At 38.6% G+C, this 21634-nt stretch overlaps 1 protein-coding gene across 4 annotated transcripts in view; it reads left to right on the top strand.

Annotated features, from left to right (window-relative positions):
• The window catches only part of LOC149192112 (uncharacterized), a 43125-nt gene extending 32011 nt beyond the window's left edge, over positions 1-11114 (top strand). For 2 of the 4 annotated variants that reach the window (XM_089404481.1, XM_089404480.1), the window contains 3 exons: positions 5125-5368; positions 10571-10758; positions 10908-11114. In XM_089404481.1, coding sequence (XP_089260607.1) covers positions 5125-5368; positions 10571-10701 — 375 coding nt within the window. In that variant the 3' untranslated portion in view covers positions 10702-10758; positions 10908-11114. Of the gene's footprint in view, positions 1-5107; positions 5369-10570; positions 10759-10907 lie in introns of those variants that run through there. The other 2 variants (XM_089404482.1, XM_089404483.1) reach the window with 2 other exon arrangements.
• The last annotated feature ends 10520 nt before the right edge of the window (positions 11115-21634 follow it).

Raw genomic sequence — 21634 nt, 5'->3', positions numbered from 1 at the left:
GGGACACCTCCTCCAATAGCTTTGAATCCGAATAAGCATGTTGCTCTTGTGCATCCTAAGCCTCCAATCTTTGAATCTTTGCTCGGGTGCTATAGGAGGTTGCCGAGCAATAATTGACTGCAGCCTCCAGTGCCTATGATTGGGTACGACATCAAATGGGTTGACACCTTCCACCTGCCCCACAACAACCTCACATATTTTTCTGAGGCATAATTCTCCCTCCAGACAGAATAACCACCCCCATACTCTTAGCAAGAGGCACCTCCAATATCAAAAGGACACCTTGTCAACCCTTCTCCCGCGGCAAATGTAGAAGCTAGAGCCACACCCAGAACTTCCCCCGCCACTGTAGATATCCCCAAGTTCCAACCTTAACAACTCAAACTGGTCTAAAAACACCCAATTCTGATAGACCCAGAACCCGCCACGAAACCCACTACCAACACCAAGAAAAGAATTCCATGTAGACTTTCGCAGAGAACCAAAAGATCCAGAATTACAAATCCTTTGTCCCAAAGGCCAACCCTTCCAACTCAGTAAATCAAAACAATAGCAGAACGCCAACCAGACCCTACAAAATTGGAAACACCAAATAGATGACCAACTAGATCAATAGGATTAGCAATACATGGCAGAGGAAAAAGGATTACCCATTTAAGGCCACCAAGACGCACCAATACAATGCTGCTACGAGATGTCGATCCAGACTTATTGTTAAAATTTGCAACTAGGGAAAAATTCCATGTGGGTCATCTTATTTATGGCAGCTGATATTTTTCTTGGATCCCTCTCATCGGGAGGTGTAGGATTGATCTAAAGATCATCCAATTCTGATAAGTATTCATGGAGTTATGAATTTAATTGTGTTATAAGACAATTCGTCAAGGTTGGCCAACAACCAAATAACCCACACATGTGCTCCACGATTTAGTATAAAAAGAGGTGACTTGATAGTCATTTCTACACACACCTCTCTCTTGATTTCTCTCCACTCGCTTTGGGTTTTAGTGGAAGAGAGATCTAGGAGGAGGATGCCCTAGCCGCAGTCTGCCCTAACCAAGAGGACACAATCAAGTTAGGAAGAAGAGAAGACCTATATGCTGGTCTCTACGCAGTCAAGAAGGAGCCCTAACCTATACGCTGGTCTCTACGCAGTCTAGAAGGAAGCCTATAGTCCTATACGCTGGTCTCTATGCCCTAGACAACGTGGAAGGGTTGTATGGACAACGTAGGCTTGGAACCGTGGTTAGGAGGCTGCCCTAGACAGCGTGAAAGGGTTGTATGGACAACGTAGTCTTAGCCGCAGTTTGAAGGGTCAAAGGGACAACGTGGGGAAGCTTAAGGAGCAGCGTGGAGGGCTGTGGTAGGAACAACAGCTGTAGGTGACAACGGATCTGTTAAGGGCAAGTTTAGGGCTGTTTCTAGGTACGGTTAAGAGCAGGAAAGGCAAGCAGCCAGGCCGAGGAGAATAGGAGCAATACGCTGCTGTTTTGGGCACCATTCTGTGGAGGCAGCAGCTACAGGATTGATGTTGTGCTTGGCTGCAGGCCTAAGCACACAGCTGTGACTGTGTTAGGGGTGTTAAGGGCTGATACACATCCTAAGGAGGCAACGTTGCCAGGGAAGAAGCTTGCCAAGGTGGGCCGTAGTCCTTAAGGGGCTGTTTGTGGACTGATAGATGGGTGTGTAAGGTCTGCCAGATGCCCTAACCAGTCACAATATAAGCAGCAGTAAAGAGCAGTGTTGAAGGGACAACAGTGCTAGTAAATGGGACAGCAAAGGAATGCTAACAATAGGACAACAGCTATGACATGGCAGCAAAGGCACAATTGGGACAACAGCTATGACATGGCAGCAAAGGCTACAATAGGGCAGCAGCTATGACATGGCAGCAAAGGCACAATAGGACAACAGCTATGACATGGCAACAAAGGCACAATTGGGACAGCATCTATGACATGGCAGCAAAGGCTACAATAGGACAACAATAAAAGCATGGTGGTGCAAACTTAATGGACAGTAGCAAGGTACAACAATGGCACATGGGACTGCTGTGGCAGCATGGTGCAACCATGGCACACGGGACAGTAGTGGTAGCATAAGGTGCAGCAGTATGATGAGTGCAGCATGGTCATGAGGTCCAACATTGTGATGATGGGTGCAGCATGGTGTAGCACAGTGATAGGTGAAGGAGTCACCTTGGAGAATCGGTTGAAGTAGCATGTCTTCAACTGAGTTAAGCTATCTCATGTATCATCTTCTTAGAGATGATCTATGCTCTTATTTAGATAAGTCAAAGTGTTGACTATTGTTGTAAAAGTACTATCTCTCTCTATCTGCTGAACTATTGAAGAACATATAAGAAGAATTGATCAAGGGTTTCTCCACATTGGGGTTTGTCCTTGGCTAGCGCCACATCTTGTGTCCTCTTGTCTTGGCTTGTCTTCTGTAATTTATGTTTATGTTCTATCTGCAGTTTACTTTAATGCTGATGTGATTGCAAATCTGAAAAAGATATTGAGCTAACTGTGAAAATCGAAATAAATTGCTCTAAGCATAGATCATACCTAAAATTAACACTTATAAATGAGCCAATACCACTTTTAATCCAGAATACCAGTAGGAGTAGGTGCTGTCAAGTTTAGGCTTGCATATTTGCTTTTGGCGCAGCCTTCGCCATAACTAACAGCTCTGAGACTCGTGGTCCTTAGCCTTCTCACCCTTTTCCCTTCCAATGCAAGAACAAAAACTCCAAATCCCCTGCCCAAAGTTCTGTCTGACCAGCACTATAAAGTATAAATCTCTTCTAACCAGCTCCTGCAAGGGACATATGATCCCACCCACACCAGGGATTTACTGCTCTCGGACATCATATGCCTAGTACTCATCTCATGCCAAATATATTGTGTATCCATGGTGCACCACACCTGAACACGACGAAGGATTCTCACACGCTTTATGCCTGCCCCCCCCGCGTTAATGGCATGCACAGTTGGTGGGGTGGCAGGCACCCTCCCCAAACTCGTCCGACACTTGGCCTCCCACACCCATTGGGGAACTTCATCTAGTTGAAAAATCAGATTGGGGAAACTATTTTCTTATTATTGTACATGAAAACATTTCATGTTATAGTACTACCGTACATATCATGCAGCCATTTTATTTGATCATCAGAGATTAGAAAAGCTCCTTTGGTGGGAAGATCTAACAAATGAGAAAAGCAGTGGAATTTCTATCAAACCTTGTTAGCTTATTGTTATCTATTTTAACTTCATATAGCTTGATAATCTAGTTGGAGAAAATACTAACTTATTGTAATACATGAGAACATTCCATGCGACCTTATATATTGTTCACAGTAACATCCCATGGTTGTGGATAGATAGTTGCAAGTATAGAGTTTCGGAACCCACCAGCTATAGTTGTTATTGTTTCATATCACATATTTCCCCATGCAACCATTATTTTCTAAATAGTGAAACACTGAATTGCCTAATGTTGAATTTTCATGATTTTCTAATCTGTTAATTATTTCCAATGTTTTCTTCATTAATTTTATCTTGTGTAACATTCATCATTAAGCAATTATACATAGAAAATCTCAACAGTAAAACACTAATGACAGTAGGATCATGAAGAGACAGCCAAACACAAGAGACAAATTTTTACCCTGGGAAAAACCCAGCAATATTTTCTTAGGAGAAATTATTTAATTCATCAAAACTACAATCTGAGTTTTATAAAACAACCTGGAAGTTCCTAGGGCTTAACCAACCCTTCTTCCATAAACAGCAGTCCAAAACAACCTTTGCTGGCCTCTTCCTAGGCCTGAAACATCTCGGTCCTGTTCATCAAGCATCTGAGGCCTATCGGCCTCCCTCCTCCCAGCTTGTGGCCCTCCTGCAAATTGGCCCTCCTGCGGCCTTCCTGAAACTCTGCCCTCCTTTAAATTCTGCCTCAATAAACTCATCCTTCAAATTCTGCCTTAGAATTCTCCCTTTTTCACACATGTGAACAGAAACAATAGTAGATGATGATGATCCCATTTGTGGTCTAAGTAAGGATGTTGAGTGGGTATATATAGTGGTCTTGTGGTGCCCCAAGGGGCACATCTCTTCGTGCTGGGCTGACTTAAACAATTGGAGCTGACCTGAACTTTTTGAAGGCAAAAATTTAAGTTATAAATTTAAATTTCAAATTTCTTCTTTTTCATTTTTCTTTAGGGTTGACTTGTAGTGAAGAATACCGACCACAGCTACCAAAATTCAACACCTAAGTACACAAGCATTGAGGAATATCCTGACTTTTGATCCTTTCAAGTGGAAGGTAAATTTGTCACTATAGACATCAAATTTGCCACCTTGTATCATGATACAACGATCATCCTTGGACCTTATCATGTGATGAGTTTAAAACAAAATATTACTGTGCAAATGAAGAAAATAAATTTAGTTTGTTGTTTGATCTCTATTCTTTTGGCATTCTCTTGACCCAACCCATACTGTGCTGTGCTATTTAGTGGCCGTTTGCCTATAAAAATTAGGTTGCGCTTTCATTTCTTTGATCTACTATAGATATTCTATACCAACCAGTAGAAGATTCTTATTATCTTGATTCTTTCTTCTATCAATAGCCATGGTCTGCTATTACCCTGTTGTTTAGTGTATCATAACTGGAAAGACTTTATTTTTTTAAATTTTTGCAACATCTGCTGGTTGTAATTACACTTTATTTTGTTAGCTTACATTCAAGTTTTGTGGTTATTTCTTCTTTTGGCAATAAGTAGTCCTAGTTAATCTTTTCTCATTATCAATTAGATTACAATTATCTTTTGATTGCTGTGATTGTGGGTTGGTTTTACTGAAGGAAGCATGGTTTTGTAATGTATAATCAGTATTATACTGAGATAACTTTTCAGTAGTCTGCATTTCTTGTTTTTATGGAATCTATCAGACAAGATTAAATTGAAAGGAATACCATGATGGCTGGATGAAATGAATTAGAAAGAAAGCAAATTTGAAAGTAAATTTCCTTGAGACATACCTATTTTTAGTTACATATTGTATGCTTTTGCTTTCTGCATAAGAAAATTATAACAATTTTGCAGGTTCTTATTGGCCTCAGGATTATTTTGATGTTATTGACAAACCGATGGACTTCGGCACCATTTGCCACACATTGGAGAAGGGAAAAAAATATAAGAATTCTCGAGATGTTTTTCAGGATGTTAAACTTATCTGGGAGAACTGTTTTAAATATAATCATAAAGGTGATCCTATTTTGGATCTTATGAAAAGGGTGAAGAAAAATTTTACGAAGTACTGGACTGCAGCTGATTTGTATTATGAATCACCAAAAAGGTCAAGTGGTGAGTTTCTCATTTTGTTCATACTTAATCCTTAAGTACAGATTGCTTATCTATGTAAGAGATTATGTTTCCATAAAAATTATATTCAACTTGAAAGTTGAAACAGCACTTAGCTTTTAAATTAAAGCACTCACTGTCACCCTGAACAGCACCATATATGCAATACTACCTTAAGACTATCATGCATAGCATTTTGGTAAGCAAAAGAACAAGAAACTCAGATGATAAAGAATTTCTTTGGCATCCCCATATGCATATTGAATGCATCTGGACTTGTCTTCCCTCTATTAGGGTATTAGTTTATTCTTCTTGAATTTCCTTGTGCACTTTTACTTAATGTTTTGGGTAACCTTCATCACTGGCAGATGAATAATCTTTTGAATTGTTCTTGGCTATGTGATAATATGGTCTTGTAGGTCTTGTGTGGGATCAGCTGTTCCTGTTACTCTTGCCAATTCTGTACATTCTGCGTTTTAGTCTAGCTAGCAGTTTGATGAGAACTTCTGACAATATGTCCATAGTCTCTGTGCAAATATTGGGTTTAAACCTTTATTTCAAATCTGTTAGAACTTTTCAGAATGAATTTCAAGTAATGTTTTTGGCGAACTTGACTCCCGTACTTCTGCTATTTGTATTATTTATTCCACCTAGTGAGTCTTTTGGGAATCTACTCTTTAGTTTTAATTTTTCAACCCACCAATAATATGTATTGCGTACCTCACCTTTTGCGAGTTTGGACTATAGTTCTCATCATTGAACTTTGAAGCAGTGTTTCTTTTCATCAATAGGGTTAAGTACAGTCCAGCTTCTGATTTTATATTTTCTCAGGCAATTGCCATAATTTCCTTGCTCTCCCCTTCCAGTTCTGGGTCTGGTTTTTCCTACATCCTTAATGCTAATGTCAGGTAACTTGTAGTGGATTCTTTGTATACAAAAGTTTGCAAATGAAATCCCTTAGAGATGGGTACTTTGTGATATTCCATACTCCGTAAGAGTCTTTGGAGTTGTCAGGTATCATGTGTTTCTTATTGTCTTTCTTCCATTTGGTGGAATGCTCACTTGATCTTTCAAGGTTGCAGTAGTTCCAGCTGGTAACTGATTTGACGCTCACCATGAAATCTCTTTATTTCACAAAGGAATTGATACAATATCAATTCTTAAGTCTCTCCTTGAGAACCTATTGAACTAGTTTACAATTGGCACAACATATTTATCTCAATTCTCAACTGAAATAAATAGCAATATATCCAATCTATTCTACTGCAAATTCTTCACATTCAACCACAGTCCATGCGTAGGAACAAAAACCATGAAACAAGGAATTTATCCTTTATCGAGCACACATATGAAAATTGAATACAAATCTTGTCTGAACAGCTTCACAGTGCATCTGCTTTATCTCTTATCCCTCAAAATGTTGAGTGACTTAATAAACTTTTAAGTTCCACATTGCATAATCTGTTCTTGCTTTGTAACATGTTGTAGATTTCATGATTCTGCATTTCCATTATGAGTGCCTGTGCCATAATGATGCTACAAGTGTCTTCTTATGTTGCCATAATTAACACTACAGGTGCCATAATTATAATAAAATTATTTTATCTATATACTTTCAAGATGTAAACAGAACTTTATTTCCTCCAATAGGCCTTACTGAATTGAGTGGGCCCCCAGCCTTTCGTCGGCATTCTCAAATTTCTTCAACTAGAGTGGAAAATCCCCAGCTGTATGTCACTCTCCTTTCTCTGTGAGTGGGTTGAGTTGCTATGCCTTAGTGAATAGAGTGGTCCCTCCCAGCCTTTGCTTTTTCATTCTCAACTTCTTTGAACTATGGAAATCCTCATTTGTTTGTCACTCTCCTCTCTCTTTGAGTGGGTTGAGTAGCGATCTTGACAAATCCAATGCCAAATTATTTAGTTTTTCATTATTAAGGGGTAAATCACTATAGTTCTCCTTTACTTCCCAACCCCTTATCTTGTTCAGACTTCTTTATTGATAGTCATAAAATCATATTGAACATCTGTTTTAAAATGAAAATACATCTTTAAAATCACATGCACATAGTTTTGGCCGAGGGAATTGGATGACTTTCACACTGTTCTCAGATCAAGAGTCATGAAAAACATATCATGTTTTAGCATGTTGAGTTTGACATCTTCATTTCTTGACATACTTTATTTTGGCGGTTGCTATCACTAACCAGACTGTAATCCTCCCCTACCAAGCTCCAAATGTTGTCACCAACCGGACTGTAATCCTACCCTACCAATCTCCAAATGTTGTTATCCATCAGATTGGAAGTCTTCGTAATTGCCAGTAACAAATCTGGCAATGGTGTTTCTTGTTGAGAGTGAATTCACTTCAGAAGCTATGAGTTTGAAAATGACAACATTCACAAGAACAGAAGAATTGTCACTGGAGCTTTGCCTCAAATTGGGTTAATAAGAATACCTTGTCTACCCTAAAGAAAACCATGAAACATGTTATCAACGTTATTGAAGGTTTCTAGATATTAGCACAATTTTGTATATGAAATGGTGGAGGTGTCTACCATAGAAGGATAGTTTGGATATGAGTTCCCTAGTTGTGGCACCATGCAATACCAATGTAATTACTGTTGGTGTGATCTTGAATTGCCTCATTAATAGGATTGTTAATCAGCAAGTCCTTAAGAAAAGGACCACCCATTGCTTGTGTAGGAAGAAGGGGTCCAATGTTACCACTCTTTGGCTTTTTGGTGTAAACTTCAAGTATATTTATCTTGAACTATGATAAAACATTTTTTAATCTTTCTTGTACAAGGGGAAACTGGTAGCTAGAACAAACTATCATCTTCACCCCCAGAGATCGCATTACACTGCTGCCACTATAACCCCTTGGCCTGATATAATAGCCTGCAAACAATATATTATGTATTTTCACTTTAAAAAAGATATGTATGGAAATTACAAATTCAGGGAAGGGGCAACCTATAGATTTTTTCCGGAGTTGGGGCAATTGATAGATTATTAATGTACTCTCAATAAATTTTAACAATATTTCTAATCTCCTTTTTAATAGACAACACATTTTTGAAATTAGTGAATGCAATACCAACTATAAGTAGTGAAAGTATTATTGAGGAGGAAATTAACTATTAACTATCTTGTGCAATAACCATGACTATGAAGTAACATTGGCCCTAGCGAATTATATTCTTAGTTGTGAGGCCATGCCAATGTTGCACGAAGCGGGGACGAAACAGGGACGCGGAAGCGTCATTTTCCAAAAATCTAGGAAGCGAAGCGTCTGCTATATGTATATATATTTATTTATTTTTTATTTTTTTGCATTTATATTCAAAACAAACATCCCAAATACCAAATTAGTTGTAGAAGACATGAAAACATGCATATTTTTGCATATCTCAAGATAGATATGGCATCCATGATCCCATTGTAGTTACTAGTATGTACATCAATGATTAATTATTCGAGCATCAACCATCTATACTCTAGCAATTACAAACATACATAAAATTTTTAAGCATATTATAAAACATAAAACATTTAAGCATATTATAAAACATAAAACATAGATCATATTATGATTTATCTAGAAAGTGAGCAACTATCAACATTTGTCATGTCCAAATTTCAAACAATAATGTTTACAAAATAGGTCACTTGGTCACCGCCAAGACAAAAAGGTTCAAATTCACAAGCCTACAAGTCTAATGATTAATCTATGACAAAAGTAGTAAATTGTGAATATATCTACTAATCTCACCTCCTTCCACCACGAAGAGAACGTGGCGGCGGGCCTCCATGTGGTGGCAATGAAGAAGATGGTGCTTGTGGAAGTTGTGGCATTGAAATTGATGAAGACGAACCCCCTGCTGTTGGTGTTGAACCATGGAACCTAGGAACCTAGGGACCAGATGGGGGTGGCATCTCAACTTGATCATCATCATCTTGGAATTGCTAATTGCATGCATCCAAATGGACCAGTGCTAAGCATATAGTTGCTCAATTATCTCCCTATGAAACGTGTTTCGAAAAAACCGAAACACGGATCTGGAAAATCGAAACGCGGATTGGAAAAAACCGAAACGCGGATCGGGCTGTAAGGTTCCGAAATGGCAAGAATCGTATTTTTCAGCCCGATTCACGTTTTGGTTTTTCCGAAATGCATTTCGGAAGGCGGATCACCCACAGATCTGTATGGATCGCGGATTAGGCTTTTGATCTGGGGGGGGGGGACGTTTCCTGCAACACTGGGCCATGCTAAGGCCAAGAACAAAAATAATAAATTTCACAGATTATTGGTTGGATATCTTTCACTACTTGTGAAAAAGTAGTTGTGAATCTGAATAAGCTAGTAATAAGACCATAGCCATCTGTCTTGTCTATACTCATCTCTCTTGATGTCCTGTTTTATGGATATGAGTAGTATGAGACTATGAGTCTATACAGTATTTGAGATCTTGCTAATAGTCCCCTCAAATTGTGGGGCATTTTTGCACCTCAACGGAGAGCACTAGATAAAAGAATACTGTGAGAGGTGTGCCTATATGCCCTGGTGTGCTCCCAATAGGTGCTTTATTCAAAGGAGAGACCATGTTTAATTGACCTGATCAATAGATCATATTTAATCTTTTCTAAACCATCTGAACTAACACCTACAATTTGAACTTCCTAAACTTCTCAGATGTTTCTGTTATACCAATCTTCCTCTATATTTTATCTGGCTAGATTTTGAAAGGTTTAAATATTAATATTGTAATTGTGGTCTTTAATATATTTATCACAATTTCTTTCTTTATTATTTATCGTTCATTATTTCATGCTACACTATATGGAGTAGCACTATTTAATATATATATATATCACAATTTCTTTCTTTATTATTTATCGTCCATTATTTCATGCTACACTATATGGAGTAGCACTATTTTTTTCCTTCTACAACATGACCAATCTAAATTATATTTTAGTTATTAATCATTTCTTGGAATATCACATGATCCATCTTTATGTTTTCTTTTCTACAGTGAGTGATCGGACAGAGATATTTTATGTTTCTTGCAAACTATTAAGCAAAGATGTTTCTTGCAGGAGTTGGTCATTATGTTTTAAAGGATTATTTCATAATTGTGATTATTTGATTCCTTCGATATTTTGCATTGGAGTTGATGTGATCTCCACCTTAATTACAATGCAGGTGTGCCATTCTCTGTCAGAGCTGATGGTCCATCAGATATTGACGATGGCAGAAATAAAGAATACGTGATGGAAAATCTGGCTGGTGGCAGCAGTGATGGAAATCATAATGATTCAAAACTGGAAATTTGAATAATCATGGGCAGCCTAGTGCTGGAAGACACTTGAAGTCAAAGGCTACAGAAAACGGTGAGAAATTTGAAACATATGAACTTTTAAGTTTTATTATTTGCAATGGTTACCCTTACTGTGGATGTGCTATTTCGTATCTCCTTCAGAAAAGTTATAATGCTTCGTTGTATTTTATTGATTTAGTATCCCTGTGTTTCCTGTTTCAGTAGAACTTGCAAGTGCTGGGAATAGGGAAAACAAACAGAATCCACACAACAATGACCTTGAAGCAATGGATGTGCAACACAGCGGTGAAGAATCAGAATCAAAGATAGTTTCTTGGCAGAATCCTCAGGTGGATAATATGGTCAAGAGGAAGGGAATAAAGTTTGTGATCAAAAGGTCCATGCCCGTTGTTGAACCTCCTGAAAATACCGTCTTAGAAATGAATGAAATGCCAGATTGCATATCAATAGGTAACCTTATCCTCTCTGATGATGCATATGCATTTATATCTAAATTTATACGGCGTTGCAAGTGATTTCTGTTTTTTTGAAACAAAATGATTTTATCATTTTACAGAACGGTTGTAAGTGGCCTCACACAAAAGGTCCTAGTAATAATTCCGGCTTTAAGGGCCATTGACAAGCCAAGGGGATATTTTCCACCTATCAGCATAAACTTATGGATTTGACTAGCAACCAAATAACTGAACACCATCATGGAATACTAGGGACTGATCATTAGCCGGAGCTCATATAAACCAAGTAGCCATATTGGGCTTTGCTGTGTGCAGAATCAACTTCGATATGAAATGTAGAAAATTTTCTGTACAGTATGGATACATTACAAGGCTGACCCGTGAACCCAAAAATACATCCCCAAAGCCTCCAAAAAATTTAGAAACAAATTCTAAAATAACTTAATAACTTGTAAATATAAACGAAGTTTCCAAATTTAAAGGAACATATTATTTTCTAAAATAAAACATGAACACACTTACCTTTTTTATAAGTTGTAAAGGTGAATATAAAATACACAGATTGCATGTTCCTGAGGATGAAATTCTTCCAATTCATGTGATTTTTCCTCTACTTTCTGAGGTCCTGAAATCTATCGAGAGGGCCTCTGTTTTTGGGTTACATGTAGATGTATCTGTGGGCTGTCCTTTTGTGCTGCATTTCACCTCGAAAATATTTTTTTTGAGGTTCTTCAATTTCTAACTTCCAAGTCTGGACTATGTACGAATGCTAATTTATTTTATAATTTGTCCCTTTGAAGGGTTTTTAATAGGTAATAGTAATTTTCTTGGTTCTAATTCTATGCTACAGTTAGCTGTACCTGTTACATTACTCACTTCCATATTGAAGTTGTATTGGGTTTATTATTATTATTATTTTTGTATCAAATAGTATTCATAATCGGATCTTGCTACTATGATATTAACTATAGTAACTGTGGACCAAAATGTAAATAAAACTAAGACCCTAAGGTTTTGCACCCAAATAACAGAAAACCATCATGGATTACAGGGACTGATCATTGACTGGAGATCTCATATGAACTTTATTATCTATGTACAAAATGTAAAGAAAACTAAGATCCAAAAGCCAGGAATTTTGCAGGTTTCAACTTTCAAACCAGAAAGAATAAAAGAATATGATTTTATTAGCATCCAGAAGACCAGTAGCCTATGGCATGAAGATTTCGTCATCATACTGCTGAGCTTCTAAAAAGTAAATGTCTATCTATAAGTAAAGGAGGATACAATCCAAACCACTGTTTTGAAAAACGGTCGGCTCGAAACCGACTCGGCCGAGTTGGTCCGAGTCATGCCCTCAACGGGTTGACTCTCGACTCGACTCTGCTGGATGAATCTCCACTACCCAATTTGATGTTGGATCAATGTCTTCTAACACAATGGGATCTGAATCAGGTCCTTTGTTCAACAATTGGTTGCGTCTGAGCGGGAGGTTGTATTGGACATAGACTAGATCATTTAACTGTTTTTGATCCAAACGGTTTCTCTTCTTCGTGTGAATCCTCTCAAAGACAGACCAATTGCGCTCACACCCAGTAGCACTGCAAGTTTGACTCAAAATACGAATTGCAAACTTCTGCAATTTAGGACAGTGGCTACCAAAAGCCTCCCACCATTGTGCTACAAAAAACATAGGAGTGTAATGACTTAGCTCAACAAAATAACAAATTATATCCTACTTTCAACTTATAAACGATTTAACAAAATAAGTATTAAGAATTTAAAATTGAAATTTTAGTTTACCTGGCTCATCTGCTTCCCTTGTAATCTTCGCTAGGTTCTTCCCAAAGGTACCTGTGGCTTTGCTGAAGGTTGTGACCTGTCGGTGTATATCCAGCTGATCACACTCCAATGGGATCATGTGTTCAATGCAGTCAATCAATCCATCTCTAACCTCCCCCTTTAAAGCTCCTGCCGCTAGAGCTTTATAATGATACAGTGGGTTCAAAAAATACCCAGCTTCATGTATAGGGCAATGGAATTGATTGTTCCATCTTTCATCAATGATTGCCCAAATGGGCCCATACTTAGCCACTTTATCCTTGTATGCCCTCTTTATTTTCTCCTTTGCTTGATCCATAGCCTCATAAATGAAGCCCATAGCCAATATTTCCCCATCCACCAACCACAACACCTTAACCAGTGGCTCAACAAGCTTCACAATCTCTGCTCCCTTTCTCCAAAATATTTCTTCATTAACTTTCTTTTTCAATTCTTTGCCTTCTTTTTTGTGAGACCACTGGCTTTGATTCCATTCTTCATTGGAAAATATCTTTTGCAAGTTTCTATGTTGTGAAAGCATAGATTGCAATGTCAAAAAATGAGTAGCAAATCTAGTGATGGCAGGCGTAATAATATCCCTGCCCCCTATGTGTCTCCTCATAAGGTTCAAAATCCATGAATGATTGTAGATAAATTTTGTTACGCTTTTGGCATGATCTACAGTGTTTTTGACCCAATCTAATTTGCCAATATCCTCAAGCATGAGGTCTATGCAATGTGCAACACATGGGGTCCAAAAGATGGTTTCGTGTTTTTCCTCTAACAGTTTACCAGCAAGAACATAATTAGAGGCATTATCTGTGATGACTTGAACAACATTAGCCACCCCCACCTCCTCAGCAACCTCATCTAATAGCTGAAACAACAATTGTCCATCTTTTACCTTATCAGATGCATCAACTGATTTTAGAAACATGGTTCCCTATGGGCAAAAGATAAGAAAGTTTATGATGGTACGGTTCCTTTGATCGTCCATCCATCTAACGTGATGGTACATCCTGTTCTTGCCCATGAGTCCTTGAAATCTTTCAAATACTCATTAAGGGAGGCAATTTCTTTCTGCAAACGATACCTCCTTATCTCATGCATAGTAGGGCCTTGGAAGCCTTTTCCAGCAACATGTATGGCATCAAACATAGGCTCATAATATGGTGAACGGGAAGCATTGAAGGGGATATCAACATCATACTACCATCTACATATGTAATCACAAGCAGTCTCCCTCAATTCTTTCTTCCAATGGTCATCTAAAGTGGGCTGCAAAGTTCTACTAGCTTGAGGACCATGTGCATCTGATGGAGAGGAGGGTGTGACAGTGAAATAACTTTTGATATTCATATCACCCTTTTTTTTCATTTTACCCTTACCCTTTTCTTGAATAGACTCCAAAGAGGGAGGAACATATTGGAAGGGGTTGGATGCATCAGTACAAGGGATAGAGGAAGAACCCTCAAAATCAAAATGGGGGTTGGTAGCCAGCGTTTTCTGTATACTCCTCTTCCTCCCAATTTCAACCTCTAACTCTTTTTGCCTAGCCTTTTCTTCTTTAAACTTCTCAAAGTTGGCTAACAATTCCTTCCTAATCTCCCCAATTTCATCTAATTCACATGGAGTAATTTGCCCTCTAATCCTCGCCAAGTGTTGTTTCAGCCTATTAATGCCCCCAGGACCTTCCTTAATTTTTCTATGGCAAAATTTTCAATGCATTTGACAATCAACCAATTTCAACATATGCCCAAGCAGCATCTTTCACTCTAGGTGCCATTTTTTCACTTGGAAATCAAAGGAAAAAATCTGAAAATGAAAACAAAAAAAGTAGCATTGCTTCAATGTTCATTTCACTCACAAACAACATTCTTTTCAATTTCCAAATTTGCACAAAAAAATAAATAAGCAAAAACAATTTTTTACAAGTGAAAAAAATACCTCTAGGCACAAATTGCCTCCTCAAGGTTGCTCCAACAAACCAACTCCTCAATGCTGCTCCAATGGTTGCTTAAGAATCTCCTCACTCCTACTACAATGCTTGCCCAAGACTCCTCACTGTTGCTCCAAAAACAAACTCCACAACTCCTCACAAACTCTCACTCCAATTCTTACTCAAATGCAATGAGATGGCTGTGAGGAAATGAGAGGGGTTGGGTGGGTTTTATAGGGTTTAGGAGAGGGGAATGGACCCCAAAGAACCTAAAGGCAAATTAGAAATGGGTTTGGTGTTCCCAAAAAACAATTTAAAAAAAAATAAAAACCACACTGTTCTGGCTTTTTCGGGCTGCTGCCATGGAGCCGGTTGAGTAGGCTCGGACTTGGTCGAGCTGACCGAGTCATTGGACAACCCGGTCGGCTCGGTAATAACCCGGCCGGCCGTTCCGGTTCGAAGGCTGAGTCGACCTGGTGGGGGCATGAATCAGACCATCTCAACCGAGTCGGTTTCGAGTCGGCCATTCTTCAAAACAGTGATATCACCCTCTAAGCAATTAACATAAGATACAAAAAATGTAGCATATCAAGTCAAGATTTTGTTTGAGTGATGCATACATTTTTAGTAGGGTCATGATAGAGGAGTTCAATAACCAATGTCATTAACATCAAGGTACATAGAGGGCTTGATGCTCTTGACTAAATAGGAGTCCTATATCCTAGTACATGACAAAATCCAATGGAAACAATGCAATTCCCCCAATCCTAAAATCTTGAAAAATTGATAAGTCTGCTGCATTTTGAGTGAGATCTAAAATTCTACTTTCTCCATATGAAATCCAATGAAGTCAGAATCACTCTCAAACATCTTGAGTCATTTCATGGTAATGTTAAAAATTTAAGTAAAAGGATGAAAATGAAAGAAAAAGAGAATGTCACTTTTACTTCTTAACATTATCATGAATTGCATATGAATACTAGGGACATAGGCTTGAATATTCCCTACTCAAAAACTCTTGTTTCTTGGAAAAAAATTGCGTTTGGAGCATCTTTATGACAATTTTTTTGTGAAAAAACTAGGGAGCGATTTTTCTGTTGTTGTTGCAGCAATGCGGTCCCGAAATTCGCTCGCTGCGTCCAAGAGCAAGTCGAAGAGGGGGGGGGGGTTGTTGAAGGAAATGTAACTAGGTTCGGTCTTCATAAATGTACTTTTGATATTTGTATTTATTCAAGAAAAGAAATATTATTTTTATAATATATGTCAATGAGTTTCTTGCTCATTGAAATAGGTCTAGCACATGTTAAAGTGCTATAGGTGAGTCAAATGGTCAAAAGAAAATGTTGAAGACCTTGAGGGCATGTTATATGATGTATGTTTATGTATTAGAGTCAAGAGAATACCTCCTAGCAAAGTCAATAAGTCTCCTCCAAGCAAAGACACCTCCAAAGAAGCCATTTGAAGCAAAGATAGCAAGTTGGCCTAAAAGGAGGGATAGTCCTCTATATATAGAGGCTGCCAACTCCACTATAACGTCAAGCTATGACCTCTTAAATCAACGAAGGTAGGAAGCTGAGTAAAGGGTAATAAGAAGACAAGAAAAGGGTCTCCAAGGTAGTGAAGAAAGGAGGAAGAAAACTGAAGTGTTAAAGGGCTAGTTACAACCACACGTGCGAGGAAAGGAGAGTTGTCTCTGCGGTTATGACAACAGTAACTTATAGTCAACCATATCTCATTGTTTAGGGTTAAAACTAGGCCTACAAGGCCTCTCACTCGAGCATGGAAGAAGGCTATACAAGCAAAGGGAGAAGGAGAAGTTTAACATAGTTCTTGTGAGGGTATTCCCTCACATGTGCGAAGAACTAGGGCTGCATTACTGCTGCTCTAAGTTTGCAATATTTGTGAAAGAGAAGAAGGCTCGATTGGGAGGCAACAAGGTCATCTCCTTAAGTTAGAAAGGCTCCATCACAAGCGAAGGAAGAAAATGTCAAGGGTCATTCTAGAGTATACAATCGAAGGTCTCTACAGTTGTTGAAAGAAGTGCTGAAGGAAGAAAGACAAAGTGCTGGAAGGAGGAGGACAAAGTCCTACAAGAAGAAGTAATCTTGAAAGGGCTTGACTTGTGCTTGGAGGATATTCTTGTCAAGGGTCTAGGGTTTGGCATTGATCAATAAGAAGCTTCAATAAGAGAAACTTACTAAAGGGTTTTCCTCTCAAGAGAAGAGAGGTTTTGGCCCTGACAGAGAGCCAACATCTTGTGTTCTTGTTCTTATGTTTTTGGTAGCAGTTTGATGAAGTACACACACATGCATTAATAAGAAGAAGAAGATTAAGCTAACAAGAAAAGTAAAAGGACTCCACAAATTGTTATCAAGTCAAGAAGAATCACACTACACCTAATTGCCCTTGATTCTTCAACAGGGGTGAGCTGCTCCCCCGCAACCCTGATCCAAACTAGATTTAGTAACCTTAGTCCTCTTCTCTTCAACAAGAGATTTAAGGGAAATTATGCTTCTCTTGCAACCTTCAACCTTGGTGATCCCAAGGAGGGAGACTCTCCCAACAAAACCTCCACTCTAGCTGAAATAATGGGGTCCTTTTTGAGCACTTGGGGGGTAGGTCAATTGGTTGGTGATCACCATGATATGAAGTGTTATGTAAACTATGAGATTCAAGGTTCAAATCCCCCCTGATTAGCTTGTGCCTGCTAGAGGGGTGCGTATGGTGGTAGCGGTAGGAAACGATCCCGTGTCAAGCAAGTACAAACTGGCCTAGTTGCCAATTCCTCTATTTAAAAAGAATGGGGTCTTTTTTGATCTTTTAGAAAACCCTGTTGAGCTCTTCCAGTGTCTGGTTGTTAAAATTGGTAACTAGGGCCAAACTCCATGTGGGTCATCTTATTTATGGTAGCTGATATTTTTCTTGGATTCCTCTCGTCAAGAGGTGTAGGATTGATCTAACGATCATCCGATTCCGACATGTATTTATGGAGATATGAATTTATTTGTATATACTTGACAATTTGTCAAGGTTGGCCAGCAAGATAAAGTGTGTGGCACACCCCCAGCTTAACCTCAACGATTCATATAAAAGGAAGATACCTTGTGGCATTATTTCACATCATCTCAACACTCATCTTCTCTCTCCTAATCTCATTGGGCCAGCGTAGGAGCAGTTTCTCTCACACGTGCAAGAGGAAGGATGAATTTTCTGTTTAGGGCAGCGTTGACTATTTCTAGGGCAGTGTTGACTTTTTGGGCAGTGTTGACTTTTTGGGCTGCGTTGACCAAGGTGCAGGGCTCTTAAATGATGCGTTGACCAAGCGTTGACCTGCGCATGTTGTTTGGGTGCTGTGTTGACCAGCGTTGACTGGTTAGGGCTGACCGCAGGCTGCTGATTATTGACTGCTGTTTTGACCGTTGACTGAGGGCTGTTTTGGGCTGCCGAAGTTTGCTGTTGAAGACCGAGTTCTTCAAGGTTGACTAGAGGTCAATCCAGGGCTGTTTGACTAGCTTTGACTTTGCTGGTTGCTGATTATTATTGTGATATAAAATATCGGACTTGTGATATTGTACTATCTCTCTCTCTCTGCTGAATTATTGAAGATTATAGAAGAATTGATCAAAGGGTTTCTCCACATTGGGGTTTGTCCCTGGCTGGCCGCCACATCTGGTGTCTCTTGTCTTGGCTTGTCTCCTGTCTATTTATTTATGTTCTTTCAGCATCTTACTTTATGTTAATGTGATTGCTAAATAGTGAAATTGACATTGGGTTAATAAGAAGAAATTGAAGTAAATTGCTCTAAGCATAGAACATACCATAACTTAACACTGGTCAATGTGCATGGAAGAGGGATCCTTGAGTTCAAAAGGATGGTAGATTTCTCTAAGAGGGTTATCCCTTTGCTGCTGTTAAAATGGGGTTGATCCCTTTGACTTAGAGGCCACCTGAACAATTTGTGAGGTTGACGGTTTACCTTGTTCCTGGTCTACTGCTTGAGGAGGAGCAGATAGGGGAAATGGGCAATCATCTGCCATGATCTCTACATTGATTTCATCTTTAGGGAACACACATGATCCTTTGCCTGACAGTTCCTGTTTCCCTGTTTCAATAGTAAACTTTCATCTAGGTCAATTTTAACACACAATGGCCACAGTCATTCTCTTCCATGCGAGGGATGCTGTATCTAGCTTTAGAAACCGATCCATCTTGTTCCCAATAGTATTCAGTATCTTGGGCTTCCAAAACCTTGAAGGGGGACTTGGAAGTTTAACCCTTGCTGGTATTTTGGATATCCTCTCCCTTCCTGGGTCAGTCCCTATGAATTAAATAGACAAACTTATCTTGTAGGTATTAATTTAGGTTGGATTAAATTTCAGACGATATCTGAAGTTTTCATAGTTTGGTAGAAAAGACAAATATAAACTTCTTATAATTCTTGCTTTTTTACCAATATATATTTGCTTCATTAGCCAAAAGGCAAATATTAACTTCTTATAACTTAGTACGACAAGTTGGATCCCACCTGCAAAACGGAGTCATCAATGCCTCCGGCTTTGTAGCTTGGACTTAAGATGTTGCGAGTTTAAAGTTCAGTAGGATGCCTGGGCATTTGGTTGACTGAACAACAAGCTTGTATGAAGGCAGGATGAGTGATTTGTCATTACCTAGCTAAATTTTATGTGTTCTCTGTTTAGTTCTCTCTTAGGTGGGCAAGATTTTTGGAGTTGAGATTGGAAGCCAAGGTGGATATGCTGGCTCTCTTTGCATATGTGTGGAGGGTTAGTCTGTATAATGCAGCTTAGCTCAAAGATGTATGATTCTGGATGTATTCTTCAGATTTCATTGTGTTCAGCAATGGAGTCTGAAGACTGAATTTTTGAATAAAAAATGATTACGTAGTGCTTGCTAATTTGCATTTTTTGTTTCAAGGATACTTGCTCATCCTAACAAAAAGTTCATCAGTAAATTCAATATGGATGATCTTTATTAGGTTAGAAGTGATCTGCAGGCATACAAATTTGTTGGCCATTCGTATTGAGTTTCAGCCTTCAGGCACCAGTTATAGGCTTCTGGAGTACATGTGCCCTTGCTTGAGTCCTCTACAGGATTTGATGAAGCTTGATATACATAATTTTTAGGAAGTGGAAAGAAGGTTCTCTCTTTCAAGGATCTCTTAGAGCACCCTTGGTGCTGTACTTCCTACTTAAGTTGGTTAAACCTTTTCACCGTACCACTTGCATTGTGCATGTCAAGTTTTATAAATAGCCACCATCTCTTTTTACTTTGAGTGAGTAGCCATAATTCTTGTAGTTTTATCAATATATATTTGCTTCATTAGCCAAAAGGCAAATATTAACTTCTGTGACAGATTGGATATGTTGGATCCTATCTGTAAAAGGGAGTCATCAATGCCTCCAGCTTTGAAGCTTGGACTTAAGATGTTGTGAGTTTAAAGTCCAGCGGGATGCCTGGACATTTGGTTGACTGAACAACAAGCTTGTATGAAGGCAGGATGAGCGATTTGTCATTACCTAGCTAAATTTTATCTCTGTTTAGTTATCTTAGGTGGTCAAGAATTTTGGAATTGAGATTGGAGCCAAGGTGGATATGCTGGCTCTCTTTGCCTTTGTATGGAGGGGTAGTCTGTATAATGCAGCTTAGCTCAAAGATGTATGATTCTGGATGTATTCTTCAGATTTCATTGTGTTCAGCAATGGAGTCTGAAGACTGATTTTTTGAACAAAAATAATTACGTAGTGCTTGCTCATGCATATTTTTTGTTTCAAGGATACTTGCTCATCCTAACAAAAAGTTCATCAGTAAATTCAATATGGATGATCTTTATTAGGTTAGAAGTGATCTGCAGGCATACAAATTTGTTCGCCATTCATATTGAGTTTCAGGCACCAGTTATAGGCTTCTGGAATCTGAAGTACAGGTACCCTTGCTTGAGTCCTCTATAGGATTTGATGAAACTTGATATACATAATTTTTAGGAAATGGAAAGAAGGTTCTCTCTTTCAAGGGGCTCTTAGAGTACCCTTGGTGCTGTGTTGGTTAAACCTTTTCACCGTACCACTTGCATTGTGCATGTCAAGCTTTATAAATAGCCACCATCTCTTTCTACTTTGAGTGAATAGCCTGTCAACTATTTGTCAATATTGAACCAGCCATGGAACCTTCTTAAGTTGAATTCCTTCATTTCTGGATCTTATGATTTTCCCTGAAGATTTTGATTTGTTTGCTGCATCTATCAAAATCATCTGTAACTTTTGCTGTATTGCTTGGTAGAAATTAGCTTGGAAACGAGTTTTTGTGCTTGTTCTTTTTCTTGTAGGGTAGTCTGTGCTTTGCACTACAAATGACTTGAAAGGCTATTTTCTTTGTATTTAATCTGTGCTGTGCACTACTTGATCATTGTATATGAATTCATAGGCTACTTTTTATAATTTTTTGAAACTTAATTTGGAAACTGAATGCATTTGCTAGGAATCTCTCTTTTCCTTCTCTCCATGGAAGCATGCTGTTTATGGCTAGGGGTATTTTAAATGACAGATTTTGGATTAGTTTCAAACTGTGGCTTTGTGACTGAGTTATGGATTGCTAAGCCATATAAGCATCTATATATCTGTTGTGTGGTTTTAAAACATATTTATCTGTTCTATTAGATATTCAGTATAAGAGCGTTTATCCCAGATGTTGCTTTGTCC

Source organism: Pinus tabuliformis, chromosome 2_2, assembly GCF_031772625.1.
Source record: "Pinus tabuliformis cultivar Carrire ecotype Pingquan chromosome 2_2, CPIR1, whole genome shotgun sequence".
NCBI lineage: Eukaryota > Viridiplantae > Streptophyta > Pinopsida > Pinales > Pinaceae > Pinus > Pinus tabuliformis.
Note: the sequence above shows the minus strand (reverse complement) of the source record. Positions and strands in the feature narration are given on the sequence as shown.